Here is a 17,559-nt window from a genome sequence, read left to right as displayed (position 1 = left end):
TGTCTAGAATGTGGGAGTTACTCGACCAAGCGGGCATGGGAACGCACCCTGCGTTGTATTCATACTTTTGGTTGAGTCTGTTAGAGCAGCTCGTACATCTCGCTCCACCTCACCTTGACTGGCTGCTTCACACGGTTGGCACCAACATTGACCTGCTAACAGGATTCGGAACCGTGGCGCAAGATATACAAACCCTGGCGCCAGGACTTCGAACAGCAGTGCATGTACCAGGCGCAGGTTACGCGTGGGTATGCGGGATAATTGATCCGGACACCGGCTTCTTAGCCCAATGGCCCGATACGTTGGATGTTTCCAACGTCTCCGGAGATGCTACTTACGACCGGGCCGGTATTCCTGTCGCAGTGCTATTCGCGATGTACGTAGATCAACTGAAGAATTCACAGAAGCTCAACGGTGTCTCAGAACGCAAGGTCTCCCTGCTGAAGAAAAGTGGCTGGGCCGTTGCGCGCATTCAGTATAGTGGCGGCCTTAGCGAGTGCGCAAGGGCGTGCAAGGATGCTATGATCAAAGCAGCTTCTACCAGTGCAAGCAAGACCTGATTGAAGGCACTCGACTCATTACAAGTCCAGTTGGCCATCCACTGTGTGCACTCCGACTAGAGGCTAGTTGTCAGTGCTCACTCATGCTTACTGCTAGTTGTTCCTGTTCTACACGGAGAGCCAGACACTCCGACTGATGTAACAAAGTGCTTTGATCGTGATTTGTTTTGTCGAAATGAGTGCGCGTCGGTTTAATCCAGGTGGAATCACGATAATTAATTCAAACACATTGCGGTGTGCTTTCGATTTTCAACACATTTCTGGGGTGGTCTAACTTTTCTTTCCCCTTTTTCAGTCCAGCTTCACATCTTTCTCCTAGCGAGTTCGCCATGGTAGAAGTCCCACAACATACCATAATATTCTCTATTATAAGCGCAGGTCTCCATGATTACTAGCACACCGTGACCACATTTCGAAACATTATAAGCACAGCCTGGTAGTAGATGGAAATTGGGTGGATTCCTGCTGAATATTCTAAGTCAGCAAAGCGTAATTTGACGTTTAATGCATGTATACTGTACTGGTCAGCAATGATCCGTTGTCAGCAATGCACGCGCGAACAGACCCTGCTAGCCATGTATAGCGTAGAGTGCGCAAAATCCGTGTCGATAGTGCATGCTGCAACTCGGCGTGGCATTGCGAGTATTCTGCCATTCTGATGTCATGTTGTGTTTGGGTTCATGTTTGGATATAACCAGGGAGTAGTAAGTAATTAGTTGCTACTCCCTGATACAACTACGAGTTGTTTCCAGGGTAATTTGGGCTTCAACATTATCAGGATCCCATGTCTGTATCCACTTGAGAGTAGTATTGCAAGTCACACTCTATAGTAAGCGGCAAGCCCTTCTTCGGCCTTGGAGTAAAATAACTATGCATCGTTCGTTCACGGTTCACTAATAGAAATGAGATTAGGAAACTACGGATCGCCAGTGCGATGTGTTTGTGCCCGTAGCAAGCACGAAAGGCATGGGTGACAGCCTGCGTCGATTGGTGCGATGGTCTTGCAAAAACAAACGAGATTGTGGACGAGAGTCCAACATCGTGCACAGATGAGCCGACTTCTGCTGCACACTCTGGCTCTAGGGAGTCCAGGCCACCACTGTGCAGCTATGACCATGACTAGTATGAGCAAGATAAACAGTAGCAAGAGTCCAAGAGTCCATAATTATTATGGACTCTTGACAGTAGCTACCGGTACGCCTTGGAGTCGCCATCTCGGATACAGTGCATACATAACAAACACTGCACGTCTGTTTATTTTACACAAATTTAAAAATAGACGCGGGAAACAAAAACACAGGCGAACACTAGTGGGCCGTATATTAATTAATAAGCAGAGGGTTGGAAAGTCTTCGCTAAACCAGCTAGCAAGAGGGCATATATTTAAAAAACGTATCAATGTCGATCCTGGAGCCTGCTCAGCTCGGAGTTTTATCATTATTGAACACAGAAAGGGCCAACACTAATTGGTAGCCATGTATCATTGTGCAAGATGACAATTTGTGGAAAACGAGCGTTTTGTAAGAGGCCAACTGCATGGTAACTAAAGGCACCAATGGGCAAGACCGAGTCTTAAACAAATTAAAGTGCAACAGTTCTTTGCCTTGCTGGGTGAAAACGCCTTTTATGTAGGTCCACCTGTTTGTTGGTGTCACAGATACAATTAAATTATTACGCTCTGCAGACCTTGAAACAGTGAACTGGTATTTCCTGGGAGAGCATGGGTTCCTGCGAATAGACCAATTGCTCGCGAAATGTTTCACTCAACTGTGGCCTGGCACTCCTCCTGCTGGCACTGGTGCTCTTGTTCAAAGAGCTTCGCAGCGGCGGGTTGACTGGAGATATCTCACTGCTGCGGAAGTTCAACGCATGAACCACATCCAGCAAGGGAGAGCGGCAATGTCCGGGATGATAATAACACCCGTGCGCTGCCTGTTGCTTCCAAGACGTATTTCACGGATGCCAGCTATTCACAGTCACATGATCGTCCCGATGGTGGACGTTGCAGCCTTTCTCGCCACCTTCCCCATGAACATTAAGCCGGCAGTTCCACCTGGGATGTAGCTGAGAACAAAGCTGGAACACACAGTAGAGTGGCAAAGAAGCGCACCAGCGTATAAGCCCATTGCGCAATGACGTAATTATTCGCATCATAAAGACATAAACACCCCACACAGCCACCTGGCCGGTGACCTGGGCATGATCGTGTGGGGTGTTGAACAGTGCACTCCTGATCCCAGTGTACTCACGAGATCACGTGCATTACTTATGCACTCCATATTTGGCAATGCGCAATGGGCTTATCAGCGGCAAATGGCATGAAATTCAGAAATCGTATAGAAATTAGTCGGTTGGTCGGAATTACACAAAACATAAATCAATCCCAACCTGATCCAATTTTCCAAATTTACAGGGTGTGGCGGACTCCATTGTAACTCAAGTATACACCAATGCAGCACAGCGAGGGACATTAGACTGGCCCCTAACGTATTAGTACTGCGGCATACGGGCCCATAATATCTACTGGCATTGCGGTGCATACTTAGAACAGCAGCAGTCGCACAGAAGTAGTACAGGGTCAGGATCCTCCTCATGCAACTTAACAGTACAGTAGCATGGGGTCGACTGTTATTCAGGTTGGTTTATCATCATTTAGAATGCCGAAGCATGACAGTGACGTAATTCCACACTACATACTTACTACGCAAGCGATAGGATCTGAAGGCCGGCGAACACTATCGTCAGAATAGTGCTGTGGAGCTGCAGAGGATGCAAAAAGCGAGCCAGCAATACAAGTAAATTTTAAATAAACCATTGCTTCCAGCACTGCAGGTGCAAACAGCTACAAAAAAGAGCCTGTGTAAAAAGGATGATAGCGATAAAAGTGGTGAACAAACAAAAACTAAATTTGCTTCAGTGTACCACTAAAACACTCTACTGCAGTATTGCTACTAGCGCACGGTATATGTACAGACACCTGCCACATTGAGTTCGGAGCTTTCATGGTTCGAAACATGGTGCTGTTCTCTCATGGTAGACGTGCTCATGTCTGCTACATACCGTATTCGGCGCGTATAAATGCCGAGCGTATTACTGTCGAAGCTGATGTCAGTGCTAGGATTCCGATTCAAACCAGGTATTACTATCAAAAGTCCATAACCCCCAGAGTGTGTAACGCGCGATAGGGTCTTGTCACGACTCGTTTTCAACATTACGTCATTTTCATGTAGGGAATGCCGCGGCCTGCACGCGCAGCTACATGAAAAATGACGTAATGTTGAAAACGAGTCGTGACAGAGATTTGTGTGGCGTTGCACACTCTGGGGGTTATGGACTCTTGTTACTATGTATGTCAAGACTAAAGCCAGAGTCGTGTGCCAACTGCTCATCTTGAAAAGCAGGCTTGTATTCAAAACAGGCGTCTATATGAGGCTTTTAACACACAAGACAAGACCCTATGTTAGGTAAGTCAGCAGACGATTCCCTCCTTTTCATACAGCCTCAAATGTCCCTACAGAAACTGTACCCAGCCTGTACCCGTCCCGTTTCAGCATAGCACATAGATTCGCATGCGAGCTCTCACCGACATTCCACAATACAGAGTGGCGGCCATGTTGACGGCGCAGAGACCCGAGTATGGCAAGACAGCTGGTGACAGGAGGTGCTTCAGCAAACTGTACGGCCCCCACAGGAAGGCAAAGCTGGAGTTTGAAAACATTCAGGCAAACAATGACAATGGCTTCACTGTACTTCGTATTTAACGTGATTGTTTTCTGCTCATCTGTGCCGGTCCCCAACACGGCATAAGGATACTTGATCGAAACGAAGCAACTACGTGACTTCATGACAGCTGCTCTCCTGCCAGGATAACCGCAAACACTGTTGTTGCATCGTAAGATCTATGAGGTCACTATAAAATTATTAAAATACATACCTTCCAACACTGAACAAGCTCCCCAACGTATAAAGGACAGCAAACTTTCTCGCTTTCAGGATCAGAACTGGCAGTATCATGAATGCCTACGCAAGGAAGAACAACATCATAAAAATAATAAGTCCAGCGGCTCATTGACAGTAGGAAACTGTTCTTCCTCTTCTACACATTATCGCCGTACTTTGGGGACCAAGGTCTCTTCATAGGTAATTACTAACTAGTCTGTGTGTGTGCACGCGTGCGTGTGTGTGTGCATGCGAGTGTGTGTGTGAGTATGTGTGTGCGTGCGCGAGTGTGTGTGTGTGTGTGTGTGTGCGTGTGCGCATGCATGTGTCACATGCGCACAATTACCAGTAGTATAGTTACAGCAGGGAGTCGTAGCATCTAGGGAGGCAACACATGCAACTGGAACGTGGAAGGATGTGGGCTTCGCTCATGGGCCGCCCGTTCCTGTCGCCCTTGGGGCAGGGCCCATTCATGCATGCTCACATAATAGTATTGTTGAGCTGGGCAGAATTCAGGGGGGGGGGGGGGGGGCAGCAGGTCAAGGTTGCGAGATCGCGAATTGCACAGGCCACGGACAATGTGGATACTGTCTTGTGTCATCTCCCCGGTATGCAGGATATGGTGCGGTTTAGGAATACACGATCCAGAACCGAACTGGAGAACCGGAATGTACTACGGGTGCACAGTAAAACCTGCGTTTGCCGGACCCTGCACGAAGCGGAATCCTGTATTGACTGGACAAATTTCATGCACCAAAGTGCTGTAGATCGAACCTGCATCTCTGGATCCAGTGGAATCCTGTCATATCAGGACAATTTCCGCTGCACCAAAGGCGTCCGGTTAGGGCAGGTTTTACTGTACAGGAATGATTGCCAATGGTTGAACCTCACGGCAACACTATCTCTTCTTCAATGCTTGTCGGGAAGTGCACGTCTCCCACATTTCCCCCTTCATCCTCGGTGCATAGGTGCTTCAATGCTTCAATGTTGTGTCAGTGCATTAGCACAGGCATTGCTTACTACTAAGAAGCAGAATCCACCAGCCAACAGGCAAAGTATGAAGCCCATCAAGCGTTGTTTGCGCGACTAACATAAAGCAATCGAACACAAAGAAAAAAACACATGGTATGAGGGATTCTAAATCGATGGAGGTAAAGTAAATGACGAACCATGCATTAGTGTACCAAGGCTGGCATCCACGGATCTTCTTGAGCTTTCGCGAACCAAGAGCCATGCATCCAGGAATTGTCCTCCCCTGCTCCCTCAGCAGATTTTCCCTCTTCAGCGTCTGGCTCATCAGCTTTTCCAGCCCAACCACTGAAATACTGCATGTTGAATGTCAGCCTCAGAACAGAATTTGCTCACAGATATGGAGAGTATTCGCGCACAGGGTGATCTGCTAACAGAATGAACTGAAGATGAGTACAACAACAAGCACGTCGGATAAGTAACAGTTAGTTTCTGGCTTCATGAATTCACTGATCACTACACTCGAGGTTTGGAGAAGATGTATTTCGACTATTTTCATTTTCTGGAATCTGGACCTGATTTCGAGTGCAGCCAGCTATTAATTTTGAAAGATGCTACACATGACGTAGCAGCCACGTCCACGTGCACTTGTCAATGAAAAATTTGAAAATCACGAACGTAACCGGTACGACGCTGCGTTCTTTTGATTTCAAGTAGGTTTTGTTTTGCTTGCCTTCCACTCCACAGCAAAACTTGTGATGTGGATTTTGTCAATGCAAATGTGATGAACTATTTTGGGAAATGATTACCTTTCAGCTCCTATAATTTGAATCGCTCGGGACTTCTGCCACCCGGCTTCTCTGCCTCAGCGACAAGCAAAGGAAATGAGCTGACCTAACTAAGGATGTGGAGCATAGTCCGAGCAATTCTACAGCTGTGCTCTTTCTTATGGAGTTGTATAAATAAGCACTACAAAAATGTGAGTTCCGTGGTGAGCACATGGTGCTCTTGCATCGAAGATGTGGGAGATCTGTACATTCCATTTCTTTCATTTAGCGCTGTCTTAATCTTCTGTCCTGATGATTACATTCTTACTGAGAAAAAACACGTATGAAAAATTATAACACGAATGAAAAAGTGTTTGAATTTTGAGTAAAGTGTAGAAAGCAGTGCAATTTGAGGTGTGGCTGTTAGCCCACAACATAATTGGTTATAATGAAGCTGCACGTAGCGTCCAAACTCATCTTGAAAAAGCATAACATGTTAACCATGTTAGCTAGTGAATGTACATGTATCCACTTTGATCAAGTGCAGTTGCATTCACTACTGTAGTCTCCACATAAAATTAATAGCCTCGTCTATACATGTACTGTCATGGACATGGAAATCCGGTCGAATGACCGGGGCCGGCGCCCTCAGTGCAATCAGAACGTAACTCGTTGCTAGCATGCTGTGAGGTGATGTGTTCACAGCTACTGCCGCCCATGTATGTGTACTCACGGCTGAATGTCCAGCGCCCTGGGTCCGCTTGGCCTCCGACCGGATTTCCATGTCCACGACAGTATGTTCGTGTACTTTTTTTGTAGTACATGTACTTGATAAGACTATTGCCGTTTTTTTTCTTCGCTTGGAAATGGTAGAGGCTCACCTTGCGAATGAAGGGGGTCATAGTCGATCAGCACTTCGTAGCGCTTTGTAGCACTGTCGCGTATTGCTGCACATGAAACCCCTGATACCAGGGACTGATATGTAGTGGCTTGACACCTTTCTACAATCATACACTACCTCGCATTGCCGTGGAAGACCGGCAGTAGCGATAATAAAATGTGAGCACATTCTTATAACACGCTTTCCCATAGAAGCACAGTCTACAGATAGTATAATATATGCACCCTATGCCCTCTTTGAAAAGCCAGTACAGTATGGTCGGGTGCCAAAGAATGGGGGGGGGGGGCTCGTAGCTAGGCCATTCTTATTATTTTTTTCATGTACACCAGTCGTAGCTAGGCCATTCTTATTAATTTTTTCATGTACACCAGTCTATGCGCATGGAGTCACCATGTATGTATCAGTGTGCTGTGCTTGGTGAAATTCCACCCTGTTCATTCTGCGGCACTCCGTTCTTCGGCGCCTAATAGTACTGTAGCACTATCTCCGACTCAAGTCCATGTGTTGTTGTGCCAGGCAAGAGCTTTTGGATCATGCGCACACAACATTACCATGTATATGCAGTACTATCTCCGACTCAAGTCCAGGCTTTGTGCCAGAGAAGGGCTTTTGGATCATGCGCACACAACACAACCATGTATATGCTGAGTGTACTCAATCTGCGAGTGTACCTAGATGTGAAATAACTCTTGGAAGTCTTAGTGTGTACTTGCGTCAATTGTATGTCATTTGTATGTCCATTGTGTGTAATTCTGAGATTGCATGATTGTGTTCAAGCTTGTACTTGTGTTGGGCAATTTTTTGTTTGTGTTTCCCTAGGTTCAGGAATTTCAAACAATTCGTTACCATGATTTCCCGCTAACTCCGGCACTCCACTCGCGACTAGGTCAGTTGTAGGCTGTTGACCCATTTCCGTGCAAGGTGATGGCATGCACGTTACCTTGTCCTGCACTGCGTACATTGTATGTCCCGTGCTATCCAAGCCCACAGTAAAACCTGTCAAAGCGGTCACTCGGATAAGGTTTCCAGGCAAATGATCCTGGATAAGGAGACCACCTGGTAACAGAGACCACGTTTTGAAGGTGCCTTGAGAGGTCGGTCGTCTTAGATAGGTTTCACTGTATACTCATATCATGCACTTGCCACTCGCGAAATCACATCTCATGTTCATGCCCGGTTGTGTTTCAGTAGACTGTGCTCGCCTTGCCACTCAGGAAACCTGTTCTCCTGGCCATTGCCTATACGCATTTGCCCGGGCACTTGTCATGAACTGTGTGTCCAATATCCCATGTTTCATGCGTTCTATTCGACTCGTTCGTGATTGCTACTGTGATGTTTGCGTTTGTAGAGCTGGTGGTTCGTAAAACACTAGTTTTGGATCTTGACGAGACGCTAATACACTCACATTTGGATGGGTAAGTACCAGTATATGTTCGGGCAGCACATTGCAGTTGTGTCATCTTTGAGTATGTTCTTTTGGATTGCACCGGACGTTCCTTCTAGTTCCGAGCTATCCAATAGTATGTGTTGCGCTCTTTGCCCATAGGAAAGATGCACTGGAGTGAAATCCTACCTCTGGTCCATGCACCGTATTTCCGGCAATACTGGCCGGGGCGCTTACTAGTGTACGAGCCCTAAATTTTCGCCTGATTTGAAGAAAATCCACGGAAAGGTCCAAAAATGATGTTTCACTTATTTTAGACAGGCGGTAATAAAAGACCGGCCCCAATTTCAGAAAATACGGTATCTACCTGTGGGCACACTGCTGGATGTGTGCACGCCGAGCACTGGGCTGTGCAGTCAACCATGTCTCGCAGCAGCATTGTAAGCCAGCTGTGTCATTGTTATTGTGCAGCACAATGGCCAGTATTAGCATGCATGCGTGATGGTGCTGTGCTGTTTCGTGCAGCACGATGGCCAGTATTAGCATGCATGCGTGATGGTGTTGTGCTGTTCTATGCAGCACGATGGCCAGTATTAGCATGCATGTGTGATGGTGCTGTTCTGTTCTGTGCAGCACGATGGCCGTATTGGCATGCATGTGTGATAGTGTTGTGCTGCTCTGTGCAGCACGATGGCCAGTATTGGCATGCATGCGTGATGGTATTGTGCTGTTCTGTGTATCACGATGGCCAGTATTGGCATGCATGTGTGATGGCATTGTGCTGTTCTGCACAGCACCATCACGTGTGCACCATGATGCACGCTATGTTATTATCTAAACATATTCCTTGTCCTGTCCTAATGCTGCACTTGTAGGCAACCCATGAAATACTCGCAGCCAGACTTCGTCATCAGGGTAAGTTGAAGGATGTTGTGTTTGGTCATTGCAGTATTGGCCAGTGCTGATTGCCATGAGCATTTAGTTCTGCTGAAGAAGGTCAGCATCTGTCAAGTATGTGTAGAAAGAGAATCAGCTCGTGCTTATAGTATTGGGTGGGTAGCCCACGCTCTATTCTTGCAAAGGATTTCTGAATTCTCCACTAATTCGAAGAGGTATACCGTAGTGACGCACATAAAGGCCCATGCGCGCGCTTATGAGTGAGTTTTTGCGTTATTTGCTATTTTTTGCGGGTCGTTTTGTCTCACACATAGGCGCATGCGCTTGAGTTGCTAGTGTACTGGTACCTTGCATAATTATGCACATAATGCAATACCGCAATACACATTGAACTATGTGAACATGGTGTTTTGTGGTGTCTGTGTGTCACGGGATGGACTGCATTTACTTGTAGGTTCACTTATGAGCCCATGCGCTTATTTGTGAGGATGCGCTTATGCCCGGGTATAGGCACATGTGCTTATATGCGCGTCACTACGGTACTCCTTTCGACCTCGCTGTGCTTGCTGTGATGCCGTGTACTACGTTGTTGTGCTTGCAGAGTGCGTCTCTTTAGGGCACGCATTGTTTTGCTGGTGCACTCTTGCATGCGCACCTGTATAGCCGTGTATGTGTATGTCTGTTTGACCTCGTGTGGCTGTCTCTCTGTCCACTATTCCTTGTTCTTGGCAGGTTATGATCCATAGGCACCCTGTCAGATTCTTCGTTCATAAACGTCCGCATGTCGACTACTTCCTTGAGCAAGTAAGTTATTCTTTCCTGGCTTCTTTCCTGGCAGCGATGGGAATTCAGAATGTCGAGATCCTACATTGCAATGGCCTACCTGGTGTTATATGCACCTTCTGACCATTATTGTAATCGAAACAGCACAGTAGAGACGTTTTGCATTACGCAATGAAACGAACATAAAACGAATCTTTTCGCATTCCTCAACGAAACGAACACAAGACGAGTCCCGCTCGGAGCAGCTTATGGATGAACAAGCACAGTTTGCCACGAATGTGGCTTTCTACAGAGTTCCTACGGCTCCTCGAACCAAGACAACGGAGGAGCATTCGACTCGTGCTCATCCTCTTATTCGCCAAAAAGTCAGAAAGAGGTCTCATAATATGTCTGTAGTATATGTAGTAGCATGCTGCTTTGTGATTCAGCCACTGCTGTAGGATTATATTGTCTTTAGGACTCGGCACTCACGTCCACGTCTTGTGCTAAGTGCTATGCTATGCTTTGACGTGCGATGCGTTTGTTTTCTGTTCTTCTGCTCACCGCAGGTTAGCAAATGGTATGATGTGGTTGTGTTCACAGCCAGCCTTGAGGTTAGTACCAAGCACCAAGTAGCATAGTGCATCAGTACACGGTGAAAGAAACACACACATGAAAAGCGTTGTTTCCAACAGTAGCATCACCTTCCAGTATGGCCATTACGTGGCAGTGAGAGCAGCAGCGACCCACACCCAATCAAGGTTGGCGATGCAACACTGTTTGATATCTGCCCCGCTGTTTCTATGTGCTTTTTATGTGCGGTTAGGTGTACGGTACGGCTGTTGCTGACCGACTTGATGCAGGCAGGAATATCCTTGGAAGACGCTACTATCGGCAGGTATGGCCATTGCTGTGTCTACAAGTTACGGCTTCTTTATGGCTTCTTTATTTACTTGCTTCTTTATGGCTTCTTTATTTATATATTTATTGATAATTACGGATAACCCAGAGGCTGGAGTGCCTATGTCAAGGGGTGTTTTCGGACAAACAAGCACCAGGCATGTAATGAGCTCAGCAGTGAGCGAAGACAAACGCAGCATTCTCGGACCAAAACCAGTCGACTCAGCGTCCAAAAGACTACAACATATGGGCCAGTCGCGTTCATCCGTGCTTTTATAAGAACGAAATGGCACTTTTAGTGACATTTTGCACACAAATCCCCATCTAGTAGGGCGCAGTCACCCAGTTTGGGTGGAAGTGGCGAGTTCAATTGAGAATAAAGGAGAAACGGAGCGTCTCAGCTTCCACGGACCAAAACGGTTAGACCATTCGACTCGGCACCCCGAAGACTACAACTGGTGAAAATCTGATTAGGCTTAACTTCCCCATTAACCCTTATCCGACCGTCCAGTCAAAAATCGACGACTATCCGTCGATGACTTTAATAAGCTGTAACTCACCTTTTTTGATCGAATCTGCACCATTTTGGACTCAAATGAAGCTAGAAAGACCCACCATTCGTTTGCAAAAAAACCGGAGCGTCTTAGCATGTTCCAAAGAGAAGTTTGAAAGAAGTTTGCAAATGATGTAACTTTGGCAATGATTATATTGCCCTCCTGAAACTTTGCCAGGAGGCTTCCCTGATGGTATAAGTATTCAAAAGGTGTAGCAGGAAAGTACAAATTTAAGATTACAAATAGTCCACATGTCGATGAGCCGTGCTTCTCTTCAAAAAATGGAATTGGAGATGGATTTTTGTTCCTCTTACAAATGAAGGCTAGAAACTGTTTCTAGAGAACTCCTCGTGGCTCAAGCTTTCCGAAAAGCCCAAGATTGCCAATATCACCCAAGGGAAACTAAAGTTATCAAGAAGATGAGTCGCGGTGTTTCGCTGGGACTGAGAATTTGTCCACTTTGACGGTCGGATAAGGGTTGATAGATATGTCAGTTCGGAGATCTTCTTTACTGCACTTTGACAGTTTAGTAGACACACACGGACCATTTTTTATTGTTTCTTTTTTTTCAAATAGCTTTTAGCAAAGTCTGATCGTAACGTATCCTACTCGGTGAGACGACGTTTCTTGGAGGGGAAAACGGACGAACAGGGCATGGAAGTGGCTGGTGATCGGATCGTTGGAGGAGATGCTGCCAGAAGAGTTGGCGTTCGTGTTGCTGTAGCTGTTGAACCTGCATCGACGGAGTTTTCAGAATTTGGTATTGGGTCATCACTGTGGCGAGGATTAGTGCCGTTGTTTGTTTGATCAGTCTGCGTTAAGTTTATGCTGTTGGTGTCGGCATGAGAATCTGCTGTGCTTTCTGAGTTTTCTGGCTTGCCGCCGTCTGTTTTATCTGGAAGATTGGATCTTGACTTCTAAGAAGAGGAGGCGGCTGTCACGGCGGCGGAGGATGGGTGAGCAGCGGAAAACGCATCCTTTGCCGCCTGCGTAGTTTCGCCAGTGGGGAGCCCCGATGGGACTTCCTTGGCTTTTGAAGGACTAGTTTCGGCCGGGCTCACTTGCATTTGAATTCTCGCAAGCGCGGGGGTCAGATCCCGTAGCCGCCGCACATTCTGCGTTGTTGCTCACTGGTGGAGGTGATCTCTCGTAATTGCGGGGGTCCGTTCCCGTATCCACCGCACATTCTGCGCTGCTGGTTGTATCCGTATTCGGTGGGGATGTCGTAGTCTTCGTGGTTGCGGTAGATGTGCAATTTTTGGCAACATGTCCAACCCTATCACAAACTCGACACGTTTGCTGTTGCCCGTGATGCCAAACTCGAACCCTTCGCCCCGAGACAGAAATGTAGGAGGGAATGGTTGTTTTCTCCGCTTTTCGTCGTATGGTGACGAATCGAATCTCATTCAAAATAAACACTCTACTGGGAAGGCGGGTCTTTGCAAAGGTAATCCCAAGCACCTCTCCATAGTTAGCCAAAGCATTCTGAATACACTCAAATCCCACCCACAGTGGTACCTCTTGAACGTGGACAGTTACGTTCCTAGTGTCGATCGCGGGTGTGGCGGAAGCACATTCACCACCCCCAACAATTCCACTTGAGCTCAGTGTTTCTTGAGCTGATATAGAATCTAAAGTCAGCCTACAAAGTCGACCTTCATATTGGATACCAATGCCAGGTTCTTTTGAACCTCTACTTGTTTCCAACGCAGTGAGTAACTCACCGCTTCGCGCTCCAAAAGGCGTAAAGGCTTTCGGGAAGGTCCAGGAAGACATTCCCTTTTCCGTATTTCCTGGGGCGATAAGCCGCCCAGGGCTGTTGAGGGCATGATTATGACGGCGATATCGGAGCTCCAAAAATGTCAACCATACACAGTAACACTGCTACGTCACTATGCTGAATGGGTTATGGCGTTGGCGGTGTGCGCCTGTTGCCTACGGGTGTGTCCTCTTTTCCAGTCTTTGCTTCAACTGCAAAGCTAGCAGCTATGACAGTGCAAGTCAAGTATTTTCCCCTCAAGCAATCAAACTGCTGGATTTGAGGATATCTTCTTTTTTTTTACTTCGAAGTACATGTGCATGTACACACATTTGTACGTATGCATGCTTTCTTGGTCACATGGCGACCTAAGGTATTGTTATGGATATGTCACACGTACGTGCAAACAGAACAACAAGGTACAAGGCTTGGTGGTTGCAGCAGCGTCTCTATGTTGCCTGATGCTAGCCTACTGTAAGAAACTCAGAGCGCCAACCAAGTAGCCGTGTGCCTTCTTGTTCCGTGTAATACACTCTGCCTCCGATGATACGGCACAAGTATAACATGCGTAATCTTGACTTGTGAATATGGCAGAACCGCGTGCCCTGTGACTATAGGTTCGTGAGTCTAAAGGCGCATTCATACCGTATGTCTGCACCTTTAAAGCCATGGAGGTATATTCGATTATAAAGCCAGTCTCTGGTTATAAAGCCATGAATAAAATGACATTAAAATAAAATGACATTCGAAGTAGGTTTTGTAAAAATGAAGGAATAAGTACTACTGTAAAGCGTGAAATTTTCGCAGCGTTTATAGTTCGCGTTTTCAGAATCCGGACAGGTTTGCGAGGTTTTAATTTTGCGATTGCAGAATTTGCTACTGTGGCATTCATGCTACACCCTCCATGGATCTCCTTTTCGCGCTGTCTCAATTTCGCGATTTCCACGCGGTCGCGAATTTCGCAGAAATTAGACCATGGCAATAATTTCACGGTTTACAGTATACTAACAAACTTACAGCCCAGCCGGAAGGGTGAACAAGTGGATTTAGATTGAAATTTCTGTGTGGACTTTGACTTTTATGGCATGGCGTAGTGGGTGAGTGATTTTACATCTAAATTAGCTAGGAAAACAGCAGTGTTTCGAATATAAGGCCATGGCTTTAAAGGCGCTGACATACGGTAATACCAATTTGAGTTGATCATCGATGTGCGATGCACGCTGTACGAAATGGAATGCAGTTTCTACTCTGGGTGCACATGCATACTGCATAGTACATGCACTGCATTGGGATGTCGCGAAAACCCAAAAGATAGTGTATTGTGTGTCGCGGTCACAGCTTGCCGCAAGTGGCATGTCACGTCGCATAAAGTGGTATTGTGAATGGGCATATAGTTACATGAAAGATCGCACAACTCCTGTAGTGTCTAGACATGTCGCATTGTGCTCTATCTATCTATCTATCTATCTATCTACACGAAAAAAAAAAGAGAAATAGGTCCAGAACTGAACCTATTTCTCTTTTTCGTGTGAAATGCCGGCAATTGCCAAAATTACTCCTTTGTATCTGTCTGTCTGTCTATCTATCTATTTCTCTTTCTCTCCCACTCTCTCTCTCTCTCTCTCTCTCTCTCTCTCTCTCTCTCTCTCCCACTCTCTCTCTCTCTTTCTTTCTTTCTCGCTCTGTCTTTCCTTTTTTTTTTCTCTTGTGGTCTTGTGTTACTAGCACTGTGTCTTTGAAACGGCAAGCTACACGAAAGATTTGAAGACCATCTGCTCCGACCTGGCTAATGTGATGATCATTGACAACTCGCCATCTGTGTATAAAGGAAATCCTGGTGAGTGGTTTGTTGTATCTCGCTACCTTGCTGTCTGTCTCTCTGCCTCATGGACACACACACACACACGCGCGCGCGCCCCTGCCCCCCCCCCCCCACACACACACTCTCTCTCTCTAGTTTCCTTGCAAGAATACTCCATGAGCTGTCTGCTTTTTCAGTTCTCCTCATAGTTGTACCATGTCCAGCACTGCTAGGCTAGGCTGTCACCGTTTGAATTAATCAGAGCAGACCCAAGATAATGCATTGCGGTGAAATGAGAGATGCTCATGGGGTAGCAATCTCGGCTGGCAGCTCAAGCTAATTGTCTCTGTGTGCAGTGAAGTGTAGGTAAATGTATGTGATGAATTTCTTCAGGAAGTTTCATTGCACTAATGGACAGACTGTGTTTTCTGTTCTGCATGGTGCAAGCTTTACGCGTAGCATGCCATTTTACCTGATTGTTAAACTGTAGCAATGTTTTTAAAAGTGTTTTCTCACTTTATACCTTTGTCTACAATAGTCATCTTTTTTCAGTTTGATGAATTTCTTCTTTTTTTCTAGGTGTTCCTGGCTTCACACATTCATTCCATGCTTCTCTGTATTTTTTTCTTTCACATCAGACAATGCCATTCCCATTCCGTCCTGGGTGAACGACTCGCGCGACACTGCTTTGTTAAGCCTCCTGCCGGTTCTAGACGCGCTCCGCTTCACAAGAGACGTGCGGTCAGTTCTGGGCAGGAATCTGCATCTTCACGGCATGTTCTGATTGTTGGGGCTACGCAGTGTTGCGCTTTCTGTGTGTGTGTGTGTGCGCGCGCGCGCGTGTGTGTGTGTGTGTGTTCTGGCCGCCTGTGTGTCGGTGTCGGTGTGTGTTTATGTGTTATAGTGGGTATGTTGGAGTGTCATCTCTCCTCCATGTTGATATAGGTTTGTCATCAGTTGAAGTAGATTTTTGTCAGTGCCTTTGAGAGCGCGTTGACAGAAACTATCGTTTTTATGCGCTCATTTGCTCCCCTCCATTCACACTCGCACGTATGTTGCTTCACGAGTGGCGGCTCATCATTATCTTTCACGGCGGATCTCTTTTCCGCTGCTGTTCTGGTTGTTTGTTCTCTTCACAATGTACAAAGTCCATCCTCTCACCATGGCTGGCGGCCGGTGGGGTGCCAGCACAAGGCTATCTTTTTTTGCCTTCTATTCTCGCGTCGACGGTTATCGATCTTGTTTTCTATCTCCCTCCAACCATTATCATTATAACCACTTGTGTGTTTGTCTACTCTATTATGACTGGAACTTATCTACATCATTAGTATGTCAGTGTGTTACTCTTCAAATGGATTTGCTTTGCTACTTCAAGTCCGAGTCCGAGCCCTTTTCTCTCTTGTTTGATGGGACCTCCTGGTCCGTGTGCGGCTCAACCTCGGCCGCACACCGTGTGCACATGTATCAGTATGATTGTGCTGTGCATGGCGGTGTGCATGGCGGTGTGCATGGCGGTGTGGGTGAGGAGGCTACCACGAATGCATCATATTCGTGGATGCGGGGTTCTTGTATAAGAACTACGAGAACTTACTTGTCCACTGCTGCTCAATGAAATCAAGTCTTGGTCAGACCAAGAGTACAATCATCATTTATATACTCTTGGTCAGGCGTATGCATGCTTTCTCTTGATTCTCGGACTGGGACCATACATCATACTATAGTGCGTTAAAAAAAATACATGTATAGACGGATTTAAAAAAACCGTGCATGAAATCTGTGGATTGACTTGCTGTTGAGCAAGATTCCGAAAAACATTCTCAAAAAGCTCCAGCCAAATTTGAAATATTTCAAAAATCATGCGTTTTTAAAATGGACTGTATACCAGATGTGCTCGAGTACTCATAATCTTCACCATGTACCATGCATGCTGCATCTATCTGCATGCATGCAGTATAAATCAGGGAGTCGTAAAATACTCGTAGATCTACGCGTACATGCAGTACGCGTAGACCCGGGTGCTCGAATGAGACACAGGGTACCAAAACAGAAACACCCTGAAATTGTACCTAAACCTAAACTTGTTCCGATTTCGTTTAGTTTTCACAAATACCATCAACATACGGCCCGCTAACGGTATGCCAAATATTAATTTCAGCGCTGCCCGGTAAACGGTTTTTGAAATACTCGCGACCCACTTTTTGTTGGGTCCTTGATTCGAGGATGTGGGTCCACGGTACGGTGCTGCCAAAGACCTGCTGAATCTGCGGCTCCACTGACCATCTTGCTCTCAAAAACGAAGTAGTAAGTTACTACTCCCTGCCCTCAACTGCCATACCAAGCGTAGACGATGGTAGACCCGTGTGCTT

The 17,559-nt window shown here is 46.4% G+C and overlaps 2 protein-coding genes across 3 annotated transcripts; one reads left to right on the top strand and one right to left on the bottom strand.

Moving 5' to 3' along the window:
• Window positions 1-1,775: 1,775 nt before the first annotated feature.
• On the bottom strand, window positions 1,776-6,042 carry LOC135817691 (uncharacterized). Of its 2 annotated transcripts, none has more exons than XM_065330925.1 (6): window positions 5,684-6,042; window positions 5,520-5,585; window positions 4,495-4,580; window positions 4,144-4,261; window positions 3,262-3,320; window positions 1,776-2,636 (listed from the first exon to the last, which is right to left on the bottom strand). In XM_065330925.1, exons 1-6 carry the CDS (start codon window positions 5,828-5,830, stop codon window positions 2,537-2,539), a joined length of 576 nt encoding a protein of 191 aa, XP_065186997.1. In that variant the 5' UTR covers window positions 5,831-6,042; the 3' UTR covers window positions 1,776-2,536. The 2 variants fall into 2 exon arrangements, with proteins under 2 accessions (XP_065186997.1, XP_065187005.1); XM_065330933.1 differs by having other exon boundaries at window positions 5,669-5,753.
• Window positions 6,043-6,203: 161 nt separating this feature from the next.
• LOC135817673 (CTD nuclear envelope phosphatase 1 homolog) lies at window positions 6,204-16,577 on the top strand. The gene is made up of 9 exons (XM_065330902.1): window positions 6,204-6,447; window positions 7,956-8,022; window positions 8,485-8,551; window positions 9,396-9,435; window positions 10,150-10,221; window positions 10,749-10,793; window positions 11,006-11,077; window positions 15,118-15,229; window positions 15,832-16,577. Exons 1-9 carry the CDS (start codon window positions 6,373-6,375, stop codon window positions 15,975-15,977), a joined length of 696 nt encoding a protein of 231 aa, XP_065186974.1. The 5' UTR covers window positions 6,204-6,372; the 3' UTR covers window positions 15,978-16,577.
• Window positions 16,578-17,559: the final 982 nt, after the last annotated feature.

This window comes from Sycon ciliatum, chromosome 1, assembly GCF_964019385.1.
Source record: "Sycon ciliatum chromosome 1, ocSycCili1.1, whole genome shotgun sequence".
Lineage (NCBI taxonomy): Eukaryota > Metazoa > Porifera > Calcarea > Leucosolenida > Sycettidae > Sycon > Sycon ciliatum.
This window is presented reverse-complemented; position numbering and strand designations above follow the sequence as displayed.